This window comes from Calypte anna, chromosome 14, assembly GCF_003957555.1.
Source record: "Calypte anna isolate BGI_N300 chromosome 14, bCalAnn1_v1.p, whole genome shotgun sequence".
In the NCBI taxonomy this organism is placed as follows: Eukaryota; Metazoa; Chordata; class Aves; order Apodiformes; family Trochilidae; genus Calypte; species Calypte anna.
In genome coordinates this window covers 14,346,306-14,367,652 of record NC_044260.1, presented here as the reverse complement: position 1 = coordinate 14,367,652, position 21,347 = coordinate 14,346,306, and the positions used below count along the sequence as shown (strand labels likewise).

Sequence of the window (21,347 nt, the reverse complement as noted above, 5' to 3'; positions counted from 1 at the left end):
AAAAACCACTCCAACCACCTCCCTCATCCCCAGCCCTGCAGCAGAGCCCCGCAGAGGCTCTGTGCCCACCTCCACAGCACCTCTGCCCTAAAGCTGTAAGGCAGACATGAAGGGTCTGGGAATTTTTTCTCCCCTGCTGTCCTACTCAATTCCAGCACAGTTCCTGTGGCTTAGAAACTGATACTGTACACTTGCCCTCGTGTGCTAGCGAGGGGGATCACATCTCACCCCAGGGCAAGGTGAAGACAAAGTCTCTTTTCTAGGGTGAGAATCCTGAGGTGTGGCTCACACACTCCCCCCTGCAAGCTCTGTGCCTGTCCCTCACCTCAGAGCTGAAGGGAAAAAGGGAGAAGCTGCTTTTTCTCCAGCCACAAACCCACTGCAGGGCCATGAAGGTAACAGACAGCACAGCATTGCTCAGCAGCACATAATCCTGGTCAGTTCTGCTCAGGCCCTTGTTGCCAGACAGGAGTGAGGGCTTTGACACCCACTGCAATTCTGTTTTTACAAAATAAAACATTTAAAACTCTCCAGCTTCAAACAGAAACAGCACTGGAACACAAGGGGTCAGAGTGAAGTGGCTGGGGAGCTCAGCCCCACCTGCTGGCAGGCACCACTTCAGGCAGGGGCTTGGCCTCATCCTGCTTCTGGAGCACAATCCTCTCTGCTGCAGAAACCTGGGGACCAATCTGATGTCTCACAGTCCCTGCCATAAAACACTAATGAGCACACTCATGAGTATCAGAGAAAAGTTTACTGACATTCCCAAAACAGGTATTTTGGTTTACATCACCATCGAGCTCTCAAAAGCAGCCAACTACTTGTACAGGCAGAGGAGAAGCCACAGTCAGCCCTACAAGAACACTTTCAGAGGACACAGGACATTCTTTCCCCAGCCCCAGGGAACAGTTCCTCACTGAGTTGAGGCCATCATTAGATTTTGGTAACTGCAACACAGTCCTGGGCATGCTCTTCACATGGCCCCTTCCACCCAAGGAGGTTCAGACAGATGACTCACAGGACCCCACAGCTTGACCTGCAGCAGGGCCTTTGCTCCAAATGTTTCCTTCCTTCTATTTCTTCTGCAATGCCTGTTCCTTCAGTTGGTTGACAAGCTCTTCAGCATACACCTTAAAGAGGGGGACAGGGTCCTGAAACAAAGCAGAGGATAAAGCAGCTTGAAAGGAGGGAACCTCAGCAGCAGGAAGGGCTGAAGTGCAATGGTGAGCCCAGGGAGTCAGTGCTGCAGGGAACAACCAGGCCTGGGGGACACATTTCCAAGAGATGCCTCCACTCCAGGATCCCCAGGTCCCTGGTGCTCCCTTCTCTGCCTATGGCTTCTAGCAAGCTCACAAACTGAGCCCTGAGCTTGTTTTCATGTGTCCCAAAGCACACAAGCACAGCAGACAGCAGCCACAAGCAAAGACATCCACAAAATGGGGCAGGAGGTATGAGCCATCTCCCTAAATATCTCCCCTTTAATTGGGAGATCTGGTTTATAATGAACTTTTAACCCAGCCTCTTGTTCTGAGCACCCAAATTTCAAGGGCTCACAGGGCTGCTCAGGGGTTTTGGAGCATCATTCTCACCATCCAGAAGAGCTCAGGCTGCTCCCATCAGTGGGACATGCAGCCTGAGGCAGCTCAGACACCTCACTAATAAGCACTGCCTTGGGAACTCACCTTTTTTTCCAGAAGCCTCTGTTTTTCTATTGCTTCTTCTAAACTCAAGCCAACCCATTCAGCTTCCTCCTCTGGGATTGCAAATTCCTGTGATGAAAGGAGAAGGTGGGAGAGTCTGTCCAAGGGACTCAGATGCAAACCCAACTCACACAGAGATGCAACCCAGTAGGAAAGTTATTAAAGACAGATCTTAGAGGCTTCTCCCTCACTTCTGGCAACCAAAGTCCATTCCCCCTCTCTCCTTTTCCCTTTGTAGGGGTCCTGCCTCCACTGATCAGCCATGCCCACTGCTAGGCTTCTCCTCTGTGCTGTTCTAAGGCTGTTTCTCAGCAAGCTCTGTGGATGCTAGTGGTGTTTCTGTGCTGACAACCATCACCAGCTGCCCCAAACTCAAGTGCACACTGGTGGTCTGGGCCCCTCACTGCAGTGCCAGTACCAGCTCTCTGTCAGCAGTGCCAGCTTCTAGCAGAGCTTACTGCAGACCCATCACAGCAAACACACAGGCTTCTGTCTTCCTAAATGATCCACACAGAAGTTAGCAGCCCACAGAGAGACAAGAAAAACCTGACAAACAATGTTTAGATCTTCTCTGCCCATCCTGTTACAGGTATGGGAATTACAGGCAGGAGCATTAGCACTGGGTCATGTTATGAGGGGATGATCAGGGCATTATCAGTCTGGAGAAGCAGGGAACACCCCTACAGACCCCAGCACAGAGACTGCAGGCCAGGCACCAACCTGGTACTTGTTATAGATTGCCTCCCTCCTGGCAGGATCATCGGGGTGCAGCTTGGGGTCCCGGCGGGCAAGTCGCAGCAGCATCGTGCGCTTCAGATCCATCCCCAGCTTGGAGCACATGTCAGCTTTGGGGGTCTGAAAAAATAAAGGCTGAGGTTAAACTGAGCCCAGAGATAGGCTGCCAGAGAACACCTTGGCCTTTTAGCCCAGAGACAACACCAGCAGAGTATTGTAGGCTGTAGAGGCTCACAGAAAACACACTGTGAGGGTCTGCTCTGCTCCAGGGAGACCCATCTGCAGTGCTGGGTCCATTGCTAGGGCTCCCAACACAAGAAGGACATGGAGCTGCTGGACCAAGCCCAGAGGAAGCCACAAAGATGATCTGAGGGCTGCAGTCCCTCTGCTCTGGAAACAGGCTGAGACATGGGAGAAGGCTGCAGGGAGAACTTAGAGCACCTTCCAGTGACTGAAGGGGCTCCAGGAAAGCTGGGGAGGGATGGGACAAGGAGCAATGGCTTTAAACTGGAAGAGGGAAGGTTTAGGTTAGACACTGGGATGAAATTCTTTGCTGTGAGGGTGCTGGGTTGCCCCGAAAAGCTGTGGCTGCCCCATCCCTGGCAAGGCTGAAGGCCCCAGGTTGGATGTGGCTTGGAGCACCCTGTGCTGTGGGAGGTGTCCCTGACCATGGCAGGGGGATAGAACTGGATATTTTTTAAGGTCCCTTCCAACTCAAACGAGTCTGTGAAGACAGAAAGACCCCAAAGGTTTGCTCAGGAGCTCACCTGACCCTGGTTCTGATCTCTAATCCCCCAGCGGCACTACAGCCTGGCAGCTTTAGCCCTGCCCTGACACTCAGTGACACAGGGTGACACAGGGCCACCAGCAGCAGGTACCTGGCAGCCCAGGCACCCCTCAGTCCTCACCTTCAGGATGTAGAAGTCGAAGCCATAGGCTGCATCGATGAGGTCCAGCGTGCGCATGGTGACAGTGACAGTCAGCGTGGTGTCCAGGATCTCGCTGTAGAACTGACGCTCAAAGAGCTGTGGCTTCCAGACCTTGGGCAGCCTGGTGGAGAGCTGGGAGGAGACTGGCACTCACCACCGGGAATGCTGCTGTCCCGGGGGATACTGCCCTCCCGGGGTGGGTACTGGCTTCCCCAGGGATGCTGCCTTCCCGGGCGGGCCCTGCTGCCTTTCCTGGGAGAGGTGTTGCCTTCCCGGGTGAGTGCTGCCTTCCCGAGGGGGTGCTGCCTTCTCAGAGGGGTGCTCACTCCCCAGGGGATGCTGCCTTTCCCAGAGGGTGCTGCCTTCCCGGGGGGGTGTTGCCTTCCCGGGGGTGGGGTACTGCCTTCCCGAGAGATGCTGCCTTCCTGGGGGGTTCTGCTTTCCCCGGAGAGTGCTGCCTTCCCCCGGGGGGGTCTTGCTGCCTTTCCCTGGGGGTCCTGCCTTTCCCGGGGGGTGCTGCTGCGTTTTCTAGGGGGTTCTGCCGCCTTCCCCGCGGTGGGGTGCTGCCTTCCCGAGGGATACTGCCTTTCCGGGGGGTTCTGCGTTTCCCGGGGGTGCTGCTGCCTTCCCGGGAGGTTCTGCTTTCCCCGGAGGGTGCTGCCTTCCCCAGCAGAGGGGTCCTGATGCCTTTCCGGGGGGTGCTCCCTTCCCGGGGGGTGCTGCCTTTCCCGGGAGGTTCTGCCTTTCCCGGGAGGGTCCTGCCTTCCCCGGGGGGGTTCCGCTGCCTTCCTGAGGGATGCTGCCTTCCCCGGGGGGGTTCCGCTGCGTTTCCCGGGGGGTGCTGCTGCCTTCCCCGGGGGGGACTCCGCTACCCAGGGCTGCGGCAGGGTCCGGGCGGTCCATCCCCGTTCCGCAGGGGAAGGCGGAAGCCCCGGTAAGTCCGTCCCGGGGAAAGGCCGGAGCGCTCACCTTGTCGTTTCGCGCATAGCGGAAGCCGCGGATCCATCCCTCGCCTCCCCAGAGCCCCTCGTGTGCTGCGGGCGGCAGGTAAACCGGTACCGGCACGTCCTGCACGCGTTCCCGCTCTCCGGTGCGGGGGTTCCGCCGGTACCGCACGCCCAGGGTCCGCCAGTGGACGGGGGTGGGCGGCGTCTCGTCCTGCAGCTCCCGCAGGTAGTGCGGGGGCAGGCGGGAGCAGATCCCCTCCCGCAGCTTCATCGCGGGCCACAGCCGCGGCGGGAACCGGTGCAGCGGCATCGCCCCCGCTGCCCGCACCCAGCACGCACCGCGACCGGAACCGGCACCGGGACCGCCCGCCGGAACCGGGACCAAGGACGGAGGCTGGGAAGGGCCATATCCAACCCGCGTTTCTCCCCGCACCCCGCCCCGCAGCTCTCCGCGTCACCTCCAGCCGCCACCTCTTAGCCCCCAAATACCATCACCTTTATTAAGTTATAAAACCCTAAGATTTAAAATTTACCGTATAAAATAATCACAGGTATTAACAGCAAAGAAAAAGAAAAAAAAAATAACCCTTTTGTGTTGTTGTTTTTTTTTCCTGTTTTGTTTTGTTTCGTTTTCCCCCACCAGACACAGAGATTCGCTCAGATTTTACCCAAAATGCCGAGCACCCCCTCCCCGGGCAGCACCCTGGAAGGAGCAGAAGCAGAATTTCCAGGATCACAGACAAACTAAATTTAACAGGATTTCTCGCCCCAGAGCTGCTCCTTGCTGGGCAGCGCGGAGCCCCGAGGAGGAATAATTGTTAATTATTAATTATTATAATTATTATAATTATTGCTTTCCTGGTAACCAGCACCCGGGCCGACAGCCCGGCCACGAGGGAGGGAGCGGCACTGCGTGGCCGCTGTGCAAACCCGGCCGAGGGGGAAAAAAAGTGCCTAAAAGTGGTAAAAGTTGAGGGGACCCCCCCAGGACCTCCCCCGTCCCCCCCACCCGGGGGTGGCAGCAGCAGAGGGAGGGGTGGGGGTCGTGGGTGCCGAGGAGGAGAGGGGTGGGAGCAGGAGGAGCCCTTCGCTCGCCCTGTGTAAAAAGCAGGAGCTGATGGAGGGAGGGGAGGGAGAGCCTTAAAGTGCAGAGCTGAGCTCTTGAAGCAAAGGAACAGCCCCTTTTCCTGAAACTCAGGAGACGCATCCTTCATCAATTGCTCTTTTTCTCCCCAAAACCACCTGAGGAAGGGCTCTGTGGCTGGGCTCCCAGCAGCAAGCAGCAGGCAGACGGGAATAAACCAGCAAGGGACAAGGTGTTTGAGCCCTTTCCTACAAAACAAAGACATCTCCGATGTCTGGCCGCCGAGTTTCTGCCCTTGCTTTCTGATGCCCCACGAAGGTGAGAAAGGAGAGGGCAGCCATCCTGGGATGCTCCTGCTGAGGTGGGGACACTGCTGGTGGCCTCAGATCAGCCAGGACTGGCAGCACATCCAGCCCCGGGGCAGAGGAGGTTGGAGAAGCAGGACTGCACAGCTCTGAGCCCATCCTGCACCACCAACACTGCCACACACACCCTGAACCCACTAAAGGGAGGAAGACAATGGATACCTGAACATTGAGGAAGAGGACAGTGCAGCAGCCTGGCACCATCCCCACGAGCCAAAGTTTAACTCAGACCAACCCCTGCCATGGGCTTTACAGCCCTGAGCAAGATGCTGCTGCTGCCTCTTGCATGTCCCCACATGGTTGGGGTTTTTTTTTTTTTCCACATTCCTGCCAAATCCGATCCTGAATCCAGGGCCCAAGTCCTGGCCTCATTCTTCTCCCCCAGAATCAGGATGAGGGAAGAGCAGCACTGCCTGTTCCATAGGGAGAGAGGCTCCACACCCCTGTGGAGATGGCAGTCAAGGGACCAGCACCTGCCAAGATCAGCTCCCTGCCTCCCCATCAGCACCAAGGGCAGCCAGCAGCATTTGCCCCCCAGATCAGAAGAAAATCCACTCTTCTCTTGGGTTCAAATGCTGTCTGCAGGATGGCAGGGAAGAGCTCTGCGTGGTCTAAGCTCAAGCCTCATGGATGCAGCAGGAGGGGAGGAAGGGTTGGCAATCTCCCCCAGGGCCACGGGGAGGTGGGGGACAGGCTATTCCTTGCTCCAGAACCACGAAGAGCCTGCCCCATCCCAGCAGAAAAGCAGAGGTGGCCTCAGATGTGCCTTCAGAAGACAAGCCCACCACCTTCGTCTTTCAACCCGGTTCACGCTGTGCTCTCCCAGCCAGTGAACGAGCACCCAGGAGGATTTGCCAGTGTGCCCAGGCAACGAGCAGCCTCACCAGCCCTCCACCTCTGCCACCAAGAAGTGTCAGGTCACAGCATAGAGCTCCTCACGGTCGTTCTGACAGATCTGATAGCGACAAGTGAGCTTCTGAGACCAGGCCCAGGGCTTCTTGTGCTTGTCCCGAGGAGGGAGCAGGAAAGCAACGCTGGAAGCCACCAGCACGTGCCAGATGCTGTGGGTGTAGTAATAGTTCTCATTGGTTTCCATGAACGCATACACTGAGATGGCAATGAAAGCCAAGGTGATCCCTGGGAGGAGGTAGAAAACCCAACGCTTCCACGAGGAGGGGTAGCAGTGACTGCGCTTCACTCCGTGGTAAACCTGGAGAGGAGAGAGCCCAGAAGGGTTCAGCAGGGAAGCAGGAGCTCAGGATCATCTGTTAGCAAGAGGATGTACCTCCTGCCCCCGAGACATGCAGCCTCCCCTGCCTTGGGCCCATCTCGTGTCTGCAAGAACTGAGACAGCAGAAGCCCAGCACAGATGCCACAGCTCCTGCCCAGCACACACTGGGACAAAGCTGGACTGTGCTGGGAGCCATCACCGAGGGGTTTCTCAGCTACTGGAGGGGTGGAAGGTGAATTCTTTGCTCTGCCTTCCCTCCACCCGGGATTTTTGAGGTTATCAAGCCCTCCATATGGATGGGATGAAGTCAGGGGTCTGTTTGCCATGACCATTCTCCAGAGGGGAGCTCAGGACAGCAGGTCCTGCCTGGCTGCCTCTACTTACCCATGCTGCAATCATGATGATGAGGGCAAAGAGGCAGGGACCCATCATGTTCCACACCCCTCTGCGGTCCAGCTGCAGGGACATGGCAATTAACAGGGTCCCCAAGAGGAAAAGGACCTGGGAATGAGACACATCACCACTATGGTCAGCAGCTCAGAGCCAGCCATGCCAGTGGCAGGGGTGACCTTGCCTCCTGGCCACACAGCCCTGTTTGCATGCAGCATTGGGAAGCAGAACCTTGAGGAGCAGAAACCAGAGGACCTACAAACCCTTCTCACAAATTTCAGTCCCTTCAGGCCCAGACCTCACAAGCACACAGGTTCATGATCCCAACTCCCAGGACAAAAAAAAAACCAAACAAACCCACGGGTTTAAAAATCAGAGGGGCCCTGGGTGACAAACAAGTTTTGTCACCAGGCTGTGCCGTGTCATTAAAATGCAGCCACGAGAGGGCTTGGCACAGCCACCCATGGCTTGGCTGGTTCAGGCCTGGCCCTGCCATGCAGGGTTACCTGACACTCACGTATTTCAGGATCTTCTTCACCCGGGACATGCACAGGATGGTCACCCAGATGGACACCACAGAGCCCAAAAAGTCACAGTACTGCAGTGTGTCATAGTCCATGATGCACATCACGGCAACGCCTGGCTGGTCACACGCGTGGTAGAACTGGAGCCGAGGACAAAAACAAAGGCTGGCATGAACACCACAGCAGCACATGGCTTTCTGGGAAGGAGAGGCAGGAGAAGGCTCATCCCAGCCCACGGCAGCCACAGCCCCCTTGGCAGTGTCTCCAGGAAGCTCCACCAAAGCACCGTGGCATTACGGAAAGCAGCTGAGAGCAGCCATCAACCTGCACCCTCCAGCAGCAGCCAAAAGCTTCTGTGACAGCAGCCTTCAAGTGCTCCAGCCTCATCTCAGCTCTCTGGGGTCCCACCCCCAAATATGAGCACCTGCAGTATGGCTGGAAGAGCTCAGTGAAAGTGATGCTGTTGCCTAGCTCTGAAGGGGCAGGACATGTCCATAGAGGTGCTTGTCCAATGACCCTAGAAGCTCCACGTGGAGCTCCAGGGATGGACTGCTCCACCAAGGGCCTCAGTCCAATGCTTTTTCTAGGAATCTTTAACAGGAACAATCTAGCAAAGAATCAGAGCTACATTGAGCACATTCTGAATTTCCTCTGGGCATCAATCCTGCCAACACAGTTGAGAAAAGGCAATCCCTACCGTGGAGAAGAACATGGTGTAGGTGTAGACAGAGGCTTCCACCAGGTAGTAGCGATAGACAGCAACTGCTATGGCTGGCAGGAACATGAGGTTGCTCAGGGTGAGCAGAAGGGTGGCCAGGTTCTGCACACCAATCGACTGGGCCTTGGAGTCATCCGTGCAGCTCCAGCCTCCCCAACCTGCAGAGCAGAGAGGGTTGTGTTGGACCCCTCATGCCTTGTCCTCCCCCAGCACCCAGCTTCCTCAGGAGAAGCCATCACACCCCAGGACTACCTCCCAGCCTCCTCTCCTTTGCCCCATCAGCCACTCACACTCCTCAGGATGGTCTCACTACACACTGCCTGCTCTGCTCTGCTCTGCAAGGTCCTGGGGAGCCCCAGCAGAGCCCCATGTCTGCTCTGAGGACACCCCCAAGGTTGTTCCCAGCTATGTCCAGCATGGGTCTGTCCATTCTGGTCCTTTTCATCCTCACAGTAACTCAAAACACGTCACTTGTGGGTGACACGTTCAGTGTTTGAGGCTCAGATGCTTCAGATGATGGTGTGAGCTGGGCACGAGATCCTTATTGATCCCAGGAACCAGAGTGCAGAATGATCCACATCACATCAGGCTCCTGTCACAGCAGGAGGGACTGCAAAGCCCGCTCAGCTTGCTCGGGGCCTTGCCCAGCTCTTCTGAAGATCCCCAAAGATGGGGACTTGCATTCTGACAAGGCAGAAGATCTCTGTTTCCATTTAGCTGGCAGTCTCCTCCCTGCAGCCTGTGTCCATGGCCCCTCTTGCTCCCCACAAGTGCCCAGGCTCCAGGGTCCCTCTGAGTGTCCCCCATGGGCAGTGAGAGGTGGGATTCAATCCTCCTTCAATTCCTTTCCTCCAGGGTGACCAAACCCACTGCTTCAGCCCAGGGTGACACTGAGGTCAGAGCAGAGCAGGTCAGAGAGGGTGAAAACCTCCCAGGGGACAGCCAGCATGTGCTGCAGGCAATGCCCAGCCTGATGGTGGGATACTGAGGACTGCAACAGAAGGCTGAGACAGTCTTTTACAAACACAAACCTGCCTTTTTTTTTCTCCTTTTTTTTTTTTCCCTCTTTTGGTAATTGAATTATTTTAGTTCAAGATGAGGATGCCCATGGCCTTCTTCTGGGGAAAGGAGGTCAGTCACAGGGCAGCCAGGCTACGTGCAGGCACACCACAGTGAACAACCAGAGCTAAAAGACACATCTGTCCTACTGAAGTGCTCCTGGAACCCAAGCCAGCAGCTCGGCCCCTTCCACTGGCTCCCTGCCAGGCAGAGCCAGGGAAGCTGCTTTCTCCAGTTTATTTCTGGGTCACGAATATGCAGATGGGGCAGTTTGCTCCAAGTGATTCAGCAGAAAGCTGCCCTTAGCCCGATTCCCTGCTTCCCCTGGGTGTGCTCTGGGCTTCCCAGAAGCTGCCACCCCTCAGGCAAACTGGGATGCTGCTCTTTCCACCCTGCTCCTTGCCGTGCACCAGCACTGCAGCAGAGACAGGGACATCCTGGCTGGGGACCAAAGCAGCAGCAAACCCCCTTTTGCCTCATCCTTCTGCTGAGGACCACCTGAGCACAGCAGAGCTCTCATCTGCCCTTCACCCCAGCTCCCACACCCAGTCTTCTCATCTCATTAAGGTAATAAGCAGGTGACACAGATGTTCCTGCTCCAGGGGCACCTCTGAGTCTAAAGGCTGTGTGCTGGGTCCTGGCAGGAGACAGAGCACCCTGCAGGGAGATCACAGCTGGGACCAGGACCCTGCAGAACAAACTTCCCCAGATGCCAGGGATCTGACACCAGCACCTGGAGGCACCTGAGCTCTGGGGATGCTCATAAGCATCTCTCCAGGCCCTGGGGGACTCCAAGCTGGAGCCAAATCGACCCAGCAGCAGCAAGCTGAAGCTCAATTCCCCATTTTCCCTGGGGTGCTCTGTGCTTCCCAGAACCCGACAGCCCTCGGGGCAGTCAGGATGCTCCCACAGAGGCATCCACAGGTGCCGAGGGCTCTTTGGGTGGATGCTGTGACCCCAGGCTGCCCTACCCAAACACCACCACTGAAAAATGTGGCCTCCCCTGGAGGTAAAAGCACTCACCAGCCTTGCAGCTGCAGCCAGCATAGAGGTAGCCGTGTCTTCTCAGGAGGCTGCACTGTCCATAGGGCCCACAGTCATTGAAGCAGGGGGTGAGGTATGCAAAGACAGTCACTTTGGCTTCTGCACTGTTACATTCACTGTGAGGAGAGCAGATGGGTTCCTCATGTCCCTGGGGACACCATGTGCCCAGGGAGCATTCTGCTCTGCAGGGTCAGGCCATGCTCACTCATGGGAGCTCCCCGCTATTTCAGGACCTGCTCCATCCCTCCCAAGAGCTAGGAGAGGAGATGGTCAGATGGGTGGCAGCTCTCCCAGACCCCAGCACTGTTTTACAGCATGCTTTCAACCCTTTTACACAAGGAAGCAGCAGGAAGGGAAACCAAAGGAGCATAGGAACATCTGCCTGCACCTCAGGGAGCCCTCTAAGGAGTAACAGCAGCATTCTCAGTTACCCACTCATCACTTCAAAATCCAGCTGGGGAAGGGGACGCTCCTCCAGACAGGCTCTGCCACCCACAGTCTGCATGAGACGTGCCAGCTCAGCACCAGAGATGCTGTGTGGGTGCTCACAGAGCAAGCTGGCACTGCCACCCCTCTCCGTCCCCCTCTGCAGCCGCAGCTTCGCCCCTACCAAGTGAGACGAGCCCATGGCACAGGGATGAGGACAGGGGTTGGGTCCTGCTCAGAGCTGCAAGGAGGCAAAGTGAGCATGGCCCAGGGCAGGGAGACACAGCAGACTCACCCCTGGCCCTGGGGGCAGATGAGCTGCAGGGAGAGGAACCAGTCATCTGTCTGGGGGTAGAGGACAATCAGCATCGCTTCTGCAGAGGATGTGCTCAGGCTCAGAGGGTAGCCCTGGAAAAAAGCTTAGAGAAAAGAGGGGGCTGTGATGGGCCAGCACTAGGGGAGAAGGGCCCACAACAATCCCAGGCTGAGACTGATTGCAATGGGATCAACACTCCTGTGGCTCCTTGCTGCCATCCTCAGAAGACTCCAGGGAGACAGAGAGGAATCTTGCTTCTGAGACCCTTGTTTTTAATTGCATCTCAGCTCTTGGTGCATGCTGAGGGCACATGGAAGAAGCTGTTTGCTTGGCTAGTCCCTCTAGTGCAGAGCTTAACTTCTCTGTCACCAGCCATGCTTTGACCACCCCCAAACCTCCTGCCAATGGGGTTGGAAGAGCCCCAGCTGATATCCAGACCTTCCTTTGGTGCAGGCCAACTTCTGCATCCTGGGCACAAAGACATCAGGAGGGTTCATGCCAAAATCAGCTTCTTAGGACACCCCACAAAGCTCCAAGTCAAATACCAGCTGGCAAGGTCTAGAAGGTCCAAGAGCACAGCCCTGGGCTGGTGTAGGTGAGGTGACAGGAGGTGACAGTGTCCCATACCTGTGCTGCAGTTCCGTGTGGCATTGAGGGACAGCACCGGCGAAGCTGCGCTCACACACCCCACCACGCTGGCATTGCCCAAGCTCACAGATGTCTGTGCAAACAGAGCAGTGTCCCATGTCAGAGCACCCCAACACCACCCCCTGCACAATTCAGCCCCCACCCTGCCCACGGAATGTGGGAGCAGCAGGGGACATGAAATCCTGCAGAACATCTTGACCCATCGATCCACCCGCTCCTCCTGGGCACACCCAGGTTGTCCTCACCCTGACCACATCCTGGCTGAGGGGCAGGAGAGTCTCCCAGGGGGATGCTCAGGGGAAACTCATCCCAGCCCATGGTTTTGGGGAAAGCAGAGAAGCCAGAGGCAGGAGGACAGTCCTGCTCCAGCTCCCAGGAAGGCAACAACCAGCCCTTGAGACAAGCTATAGGGGAGCTGATTTTGGGGTTTCACTGGAAGAGCTTGGGAATCAGTGACTCAGGCAGGGAAATCCTTGGGCTTCCCTGCTCAGCATCCTCTCCTGGTGGCAAGATGCCAGCTCCAATGGAGAAGATGGCATTGCAGCTGCCCTACTCCCACCCCATGTCACTGTCACCAAGTGCCAGCACACTGTGGCATCTGAACTGGAGCTGGCAGGTGGGATGCTCTGGAAGCAGCTAGAACAGGCTCGGTGTTTTGTGACAACAAAAAAGAAAGGGAAATAATCCCACCAGTACCCACAGCCCCCCGGAGCCTGCCAGCAAACCAGCCTGGGAGCAGGGACAAAGCCCCTCAAAAGGGAAGGCAACCCCACCCATCAGCCTCTGCACCTTGTTTAGCAGGAGATTGACCACCAGGGACCCCCCGCTGTCCATGCCAGTGTTGAGGTTGAGGAGGAGGAGGGTCGGGGAGATGGTGTGCACGGGCACACCGGGACCGTTCAGCAGCCGGTAGCGCACGGACACCACGTCCAGATCTTCCCGGACCATGGGCTGGGTCTGCAGACAGAAGCTCCTCTGGGCAGATACATTGTGAGAGGCCTCTCCTGAAGGCAGAGCAGGGCTCCCTGCTGCTCCTGGGCTACCCGGTCTGGGACCAGTTTGGCTCTGGTTGAGGCTGCTGAAGTTAACGAAGGAACTGGTACTGCCCGGTCTGCAAGCTGCAAAGCAAAACCAGGGGGGAATCAGCACAGCCAGGACTGGCTCCTCATCCAGGCAGGGCTCCAGCAGCTCCAGACCTTCAAGTGAGAGCACAAACTGGGGGTGTTGCAGCTGGTTCAGGCTCTGCAGTATTGGCTACAGCCCCTGAAAGGCACCACAAACTCCAGCATCAGCTTCCACAGGCTGGGACAGTGATGGAAGCCAGACTGGTACAGTGGGTGGAAGCAGAGAGGGAAAGCAAAAGGGATAACCCATCACCACAACACACCAAGGTGCCCAGGAAGTGATCCCTGGCCAGTGGCAGAGCACAGCACTAAGCTGTCCCATCACCAAAAGCCACATAAAAGTCTTTACCAGTTCCCCAGACCTGGGCAGACGAGGCTGAGGAGAGAAGGTACAGGCACAAGCAATCACCCCACAGAAGCTGGAGACAAATGGGACAATTGGAGTCTCACTGCTGGAGCCTTCCCTGAGACCCCTCTAACATCTTGGCTGCCAGTGCCAGGCTCTCCAGCACATGGGATGAGGCCATGCTTTAAGGAAGGGATGGCAGAATCCTTGGAGAAGAAAAAAACTTCTAAAAATGTACTTAGTCAGTGAGCTTTCCAGACTCCCAGAGTCAAACAGGATCATAATACGAGGATGCAAAGGTGCCTATCACAGCCACAAGAACCTTGTGACCTTCTGGGTCACAGGGTGTCACCTGAAATGGTGACATCCCCTCACTCCAGGCCAAGACATTACCCCAAGTAAACCTCTGTGATGGTTTCCTGTCTGTAGCCTGTGTAGAGCCCAACAACAGTCAACATATCATTACAGCCTGGTGCATCTATCCAAAACTATTCTCCCCACCAAATTTTAAGCCAGCCACTGCTTCCCAAACAGCCTTTGGAAAACATCATTGCATCAGAGTCCCTGGAATTTTCAGGCATTTCCAAACCAGGCAGCTCCACCCCTTGAGTGAAGACCGGAGCCTTCACTTCTGGCCCCAAAGCACCAACCAGGTCTGAGCTCCCGAAGCAGCCACCCAAAGTCCCAAGAGAGACACAAGGGACACAATGTCCTCCCTCGTCCTTCCTGTAGAGCTAGAGAAAGTGGGATCCCACCTGTGAAGGAAGCCAGCATCTCCACTGACACATTGGCACTGGCAGCACCAAGACTCTCCACCATGATCTGCAGCCACTTCTCCCAGGGGGGTGACTCCAGGGCCAGGCTGCAGCTGGTGTTCCCGGTGCAGGAGAGGATCCTCTGGAAGGACTGGGGCAGTGTGATGGAGCCCAGCACCACCCTCACAGCACAGGCTTTCTGCTCCCTTGTCAGGCAGCTCCGCAGCTCCAACCGCATCCCCGCGGCGTGCTTGGGAACAAAGACCCTGCAGGGGGAGGGATGGCAGCTCACAGGGGGTGTTCTCTCAACACAACCCAGCCACAGTCTCCAGGGCTTTGTAGCAAAAATCAGTGTCACAATTCAACCCCAGAACTTCCCCCTCTGGGTCCCTCCCAGCTTCTTCTGCACCCCCAGCCCACTCACTGGTGGGGTGGGAAAAGGCCTTGGCTCTGTCACCAATGAAAGCATCCTGGCACGATCAACACTCTTATCAGCACCAATCCAAAACATAGCCCCATGCCACCTACTGTGACAAAAACTCTATCCCAGCTGAAAATAACAGCCCAACTAGATTGCCCTGGTTGGCGCTGTGAAAACCCTTCCCAAGGGGAACCTCTCAAAGGACTAAAATTTCCACGGGTGAACCTCTCAGACCACCTGGGAAGAAGCTGGAGAAAGGCATTTGTGTGGTCCCCGTGCAAACCCCTGGAGCTGGAGCTCAGCAGACCATCCAGGAGACCCTCACCAAGGGAACAAGTGTGGCTCCTCCTAAAGAACCCCTGTGGGAAATCCCACCCCTCCTAGCCCCAGCCTTTCCACCCACGACCCTCACTCACTTGACATGCAGGGGCTTGGCAGGCGAGGGGATGGTTTGTGGCACAGCAACACCAGGCTCCAGGACAGGCATTTCAGGGAGTCGCAGCACAAACATATCTGCCTGGAACATGTAGGAGCAGGGAGTGGAGAAACCCTGCAGGGAGCAAGAGGGATCAGCTGTGGGGTGGCACTGGGAAGGGGAGACTCCCCCTCTCCCACCCCCAGCAGGACCCTCACCTTGACTTCAATCCTTCCAGCAGCCTGGGGGAGGTGGGCAGCGATGAACCAGTCTCCAGCAGCAGGGGTGGAGATGTTGACAAAGGTGTTGTTCTGTGTGGTGCCACGCAGGGCCATGCTGAGGCTGTAGGAGGGGGGGACGGTGGCGTTGGCAGGAAAACGGGTGCCCAAGGGGTTGATCACAGGGGGGGCTCCATAGCGAAAGTGCCTGCGAGAGAAACCACAACGCTGCTGGTAAACCCAGGGATGAAAAGACCACTGGGAAGATAAACCAGGATCCAGGCTCCTCTGTTGCATGCACAGGGATGGGAGAGGGAGCAGGCTGGGGAAAAAAAAAAAAACCACAACACATTTTCCAGTGGACCAGAGAGCCATCATTTTTGTCTGGTGAGGCCTGGCTGCTGTTAGCTTATCCGGGATTTATTTAGAGATTCGTTTAATTTGGCTGCTTATTAAGATAAGGATTTACATGGCTCCATCAAGCCTGAAAGCAAATTTCCACACTCAGTAAGGTTAAGCCCCAGCCCCAAGACTACTCCTTTTTAATAACCACCAGCAAATTCCCCATATAGGCTGAACTATCAACAAAGAGCTTTCATTTCCTAGCTAAGATCTGCATCTTCCCCCTTCCCTCTTTTGAGGACGGTGGGCAGAGAGACTAAAAAGATGCTTAATAAGGAACATCCATGTGACTGTCTTCAGGATCCCAGCACTTCTGCTTTCCAGATAAGCAGCCCAATGTTCAAAGCAGCAGAAAAGCAAGCAGCTGAGCAAATACATGAGATATTTATTTGGGCAGCCAATTTGGCATTTAATTTCCTTCCTTTTGGATTGCACTGCAACAGATCCGGCAAGCAAACGTGACAGGTGAGGTGTTACTGACCTGCTGGAGCTCAGCTGGCCTGCCCTTCCTTTCTTAGGGTATCCTTTGGCTGCTGCCTTGTCCCTCACATCCCCAGACTGTTGAAAACCTTTCTGAGAAGCAGAAAGGAGGAAGATCACCTGTGCCAGACTGCTCTGGAGCAGCTAAAAGCACCATTCTGTCCCCTGGATGGACCAGGGAAGCACAAGCCAAGAGGCTTCAGTCCCTGCTGAGACATCTGTGGAGTGGGTGCCAGAGACCCACGTGTCTCCAAGGGCACAACCTGCCCAAGAAACTTGGAAACCTCCCAAGATACAGCTCAGAGTCTCACCCCACCTGCAAGTTTTTGACCTCAAATTCCCCATCAGCTCAAGTGCTGCTTTAAGCAGCCTTTCTTTCACTGGCACTGAGTTTTCAGTCTCCTCATGCTCTTGTGTCTGCAGTAATGGGCATTCCTCTCCTACCTCTGCTCCACACACAGCTGCATCCCTCACAAAAAAAGTGTCCCCAGTCTCTTCAGTTCCTCCTTACTGGGAAAACTGTCCCTAACTGGTTTGGATCCTCCCAAGTACCTTGTAGTCCTGCCACATCCCACATCCTTTGCCACCATGCACAGAATGGTCCATAAACACCTTTGCTTGTGAGCAGCACCACCAGCTTGGCTGTGAAGCTTTCTGCAGTGTTTCTAAAGTGTCTCTTGGACACCCCACCTGATAGAAAGCCCTAGATCCCCTGGGAATGTGGATACAAAGCACTCCTACATGTTTCAACACAGATTTAGTGCTTGTACATTAAAAAGTTACAGCTGCTACAACCAGGGAACAGCCAGCCAGCCTCCTACAACCAGACACAGCCAGGAGCAACAAGGAGAAGAGGAAGCCAGGAAGTCCAGGTGGGCAAGTACTGGGCTGGGTCCATACATACACTGTGATCTCCATGTTGGTGCACTCAGGCCCTTTCCCCCGGGATGCCTGCAGGAGCCAGCGGAGCAGCACGGTGTCTTCTGGCACACGGAAGTGGAAGAGCTTGGCATTCCCATACCAGCTGTAGAAGGACAACTTCTGTGCACTCTGGGAGAAGTACTCAGAGACATAGAGGGAATCTGAAAGGCAGAGAGTGGGACGGTCACTGGGGTGGCTGCCAAGGGCAGGCTGAAGGGTTGCACCCACTCATGGAACCCACACGTCAGTTTCAAGGCTGCTGGAGAGAAGCCCTTTGTGTGTCCCTCATTTCTTATCCCAGTCCTGCTGGATACATGGTGAGCCACAGTGTTCCTCCAGCCAGAACTGCCCACATCCCTCTACAAAGCCAGCATCTGGAGCCAGGGAGCACTAAAAGGTGCTTGAACTATGTGAGATGTGCTCTGAAGATGCCAGATCACTGGAGACACTGAGGAGGAAAAGGCCCAAGGGAAGGTGATGGAGTGGGCAGCAGCAAACCCAGGGCAAATGGTGCAGAGAAGATGGGTGCAGGTCCAACAGGGGTGCTCTGGGCTCCAGCTGCAGTTTATGGTGCCAAAAGGCAAGAGCTGTGCCCTTGTCTGTCTCTGCTGAGTGCACAGGCTGATGGTTTTGGTCTCACCCAGCTTGGGTACATGTCCTGTGTCCCATGCTGTCTTCCTGTGGCATGCAACCTGCTGAGAATGCACGTGCTGCAAACCTACCTCTGCTTCCAGATGTGCCATACACATTCTAAAGATTTTTCTACCTGGAAGAAAGGCTGTGAGAACAGCCCTAGGGATGGTCATGCAAGGAGACAACAGCTACTTGGTCAAAGTGCCATCAGGACCAGCTGGACTGCCTCTGCACAGCTATCCCTACAGATCACCCCCAGCCTGATGAGAATCTCAGCTGCAAAAATATTTATTACTGTTGTTGTCAGCAAGAAACCTGCCAGTCTGCAACCTGGGGATGGCAACGAAACATCACACCAGTGCTGGGAAGGGGGAAAACCTCCATGGACACGTTGGAGCCAGGGCATCCACCCAAAAACAAGTTTCCTAAAACTCAGCAGCTCTCTGTCGAGTCCTCCCAGATACTCTGTTTGTACTCTGGAATTCCCTGGACTGGGGAGAAACTGTGGCAGCCCACCAAGACAGATTCCAATCAAGCAGCCAAAGTGTGGTTTCACTTGCCTTCCTTCAACACCATCCAGGGCCGTGCTGGAAGCACAGAGACCCAACTTTATAAGTTTATAAGAAGGACAGCAAAGAAAGAGGAAAACAGTCCTCAGGCAGGAGAGGAGCCTTGGGATGTACTTAGTGCAAAGAGGAACCTAATCCTGTCAGGAATTATGATTCATGCCCAAAAGCAGGATGCACAGCAGCCTGCACCCATGGCACTGCAAAGAGAGAGGAACAGTCATCAAGGGTTTAATCCCCTGGCAAATGACCAAGCCAAAGCCTACGGGCACCCTACAAACCCAAAAGGGAAAGGAGGAAACAACCAAGCAAGAAATACCAGCTGTGCAAGCCAACTGGAGGATTTGCTCTTGGAGGAAGAGCACGGCCACCTCGCCACAGGGGCTGCCCCAGCTCCACACCTACAGGATCCAGCCAGGTCCAGCTGTGCCAGCAGCTCCTTCATGCATGGGGCCAGGAGAGGGCACAGGGAAGGGTGAGCCTCCAGCAGGACAGCCTGAGGGCAGAGCTGTCCCAGTCTGGTCCCCATGCTGGGGTTCTGCTGCTCTCCCAGGCCAGCGAGGAGCAGAGACCACTAAAGGGCCTTTTCAAGCCAAGGTTCACTGGTTGCAACACCAGTACAGAGTGTGGGGCTATTGCAGACAGGAGCTGTGATCCCCTACAAGCCTGGTTACGTTTCAGAAGGAAGCATGTCTTTAATCCATGGTGTCTATACCCCCAGCTGCCCTCCACGTGCACTCAGCATGTTTTCTTCTGGAACACAGCAAGCTGGGATTAGGACAAGGGTAGACAGGGACACAAAGCTTGATCAGGAGCTGGGAGAGCCCTGGTCCCTCTCAATGCAACAGGTCCCTGCGTGGGGATAAAGCCTCCTGCCTTGACATGAACTGTTCCAACCCCACTGGCTGTCAGGCTCAGCACAGCCACCAGGCATGGTCACCACCAGCCCAGCGTGTCCTCACGGAGCTGAAGCATGATTTGTGTGGTTTTTGGGGAGGAGAGGGCAGGCAGGCTGCGAAATTAAGAACTCGAGGAGCCAGGTTTTATTTATTACAGATTGGTCAATTAAAGGGCCTGAGCTCCAGGGCAGCAGCAGGCAGAGGACAGGCTGGCAGAGCTGCCCTGCCCATGGGTTGCCTGTGACCAGGTGAGTGGCAGCCATGCCCCTACCCAACAAAACGTTGGGGTGGACAAAGTCCACTTGCAAAGGGCTTCTCGTGGGGATGATCTGCCAAGGCCCAGCTTGCAGGCATCTCTGCCTCCTCTACCTGGGCTGAGGAGGAAATACCACTGGCAGAGAAACCACATGGCAGCAGAGAAAAGCCAGCCAGACAGGTCGAGGGGTGTGCTCCTGCAGCCCATTTGCATCCAGAGTGCATATTCCAGTGTGCTCCCTGTGTGCCTGGATCACTGTGCCCTGCACCAGCAAGGGAAGCACCTGGGAAGCCCCACTCAGCTGTCCCAGGGTGTTCAACAACCCTCAAAACCGAGGGAAGGAGTTGTCAGGGGGATGCTGTTTCCATCCTCTCCCACATAGATTTCCCATGAGCAGATTTCAAACGTCTTGTGTGAAACTTATGTTTCTTCAAGACAAGAAACAGAACCTCAGTAGAATCACAGATGCACAGAGAGGAGAAGGGTTATTTGACCTTCAGAACCAAGAGCCACCTGCAATAGCTCGGATGTGCTTGTCCAAAGATGATCTCATGGTAGTTAGGGAATGATGATACCTTGACTACTGGTTCCAGGGCTTCTCACCAAAAGGAGGAAGCCCTCCTTTCAAGGCAGACACTGTCTAAAGCTACAGAGATAATCAGTCCAACTTAGGAGAAGACAGGGCTATGCAGCAGGATGTTTGGCCATTTATAATGTAACAGAAACCCTGCTACTTTACTCCAGGTCAAAAATCCACCTATAAACATTCCAGGAAGAAGACCCCGTCGCTCTGATCTCTCCAGCTCCCAAACCTCACCCCTAGAGGCATTCCCGCAGCCAGCAGAACGGTGTCGAGAGGAGACAACCCAACCCAACCCAACCACCAGCCCTGGAGAGCAGGGCAGCCCTCCAGGGCTGGGAACCCAGCTAGCAGGATGCCAGAGCAGGGTGGGCCTGGGGTTCCCCGGGGCACCTCCCCACTCTGAGGAAGTGATAACCACCATCAACACGGGATGGCCACCGCGGGCACGAGCCGACCGCCGTGGCAGGGTGAAGCAGGACCACAAACTCACCTCCCCGAAACCTTCCCAACCCCCCAGCTTGCTGGTTGTCTCTCCGGAGGGGCAGGCACGGTTCCCGGGGAGCAGAGACCCCAGCATCCCCGTGACGAGCATCCCCCCCGCCCTGCCAAAGCCCCCGGTAAAGTAACCCGAAAACAAAGCCAACCCAGGAGAAACCCCCGGGGCCGCCGCAGCCGGGGCAGAAACCCCTCCGAGAAACCCCCCCCGGGGCCGGACCTGACCCCTCGCTGCTCCCCCGAGGACGGTTCGTGGAGCTCCGAGCACCCGAATCACTCGTGAAATCACGAACCCACTTCCAAGCCACCCCAAAGCGAGCTCCGGCAGGAGCTGCGGGACTCGGAGCGGCTCCGGGGCTGCGCGGCGGACAAGTCCCCGCTCACCTTAACCCACCCCGCTGCTTTGCCCACGGGCGCCTCTGTCCCCCGGCACCCCGCCGGCCCCCAGGTGCGGGGCAAACCCTTCGGCCCGGCTCCTCCGCCGCCCGTGTCCCTCCATCCCAGCGCCGGCCCTGGGAGCATCCCCCGAGCATCCCCCCCGCCCCTCCGCGGAGCATCCCCCAAGTGTCCCCGGGCCCCCCATCCCCGGCGGGACTCACCGGGGCCGGCGCGGCTGCCGCGGCCGGCGGGGAGCGCCAGGAGCTGGAGCAGGAGCAGCAGGAGCCGCCGCACCGGCAGCCCGGCCCCCCCCGCCATGGCCGCCCGGCGCTTCCCCGG

General features: G+C 56.2%; 2 protein-coding genes across 2 annotated transcripts; both read right to left on the bottom strand.

The window, feature by feature from the left end:
* Positions 1-735: 735 nt before the first annotated feature.
* On the bottom strand, positions 736-4,672 carry MRPL28 (mitochondrial ribosomal protein L28). The gene is made up of 5 exons (XM_030460061.1): positions 4,334-4,672; positions 3,344-3,496; positions 2,421-2,555; positions 1,683-1,769; positions 736-1,151 (listed from the first exon to the last, which is right to left on the bottom strand). Exons 1-5 carry the CDS (start codon positions 4,619-4,621, stop codon positions 1,074-1,076), a joined length of 741 nt encoding a protein of 246 aa, XP_030315921.1. The 5' UTR covers positions 4,622-4,672; the 3' UTR covers positions 736-1,073.
* Positions 4,673-5,626: 954 nt separating this feature from the next.
* Positions 5,627-21,326, bottom strand: TMEM8A (transmembrane protein 8A). The gene is made up of 13 exons (XM_030460051.1): positions 21,230-21,326; positions 17,182-17,359; positions 15,396-15,603; positions 15,179-15,312; positions 14,342-14,607; positions 12,906-13,234; positions 12,096-12,189; positions 11,448-11,571; positions 10,706-10,842; positions 8,603-8,781; positions 7,899-8,045; positions 7,376-7,492; positions 5,627-6,970 (listed from the first exon to the last, which is right to left on the bottom strand). Exons 1-13 carry the CDS (start codon positions 21,324-21,326, stop codon positions 6,674-6,676), a joined length of 2,307 nt encoding a protein of 768 aa, XP_030315911.1. The 3' UTR covers positions 5,627-6,673.
* Positions 21,327-21,347: the final 21 nt, after the last annotated feature.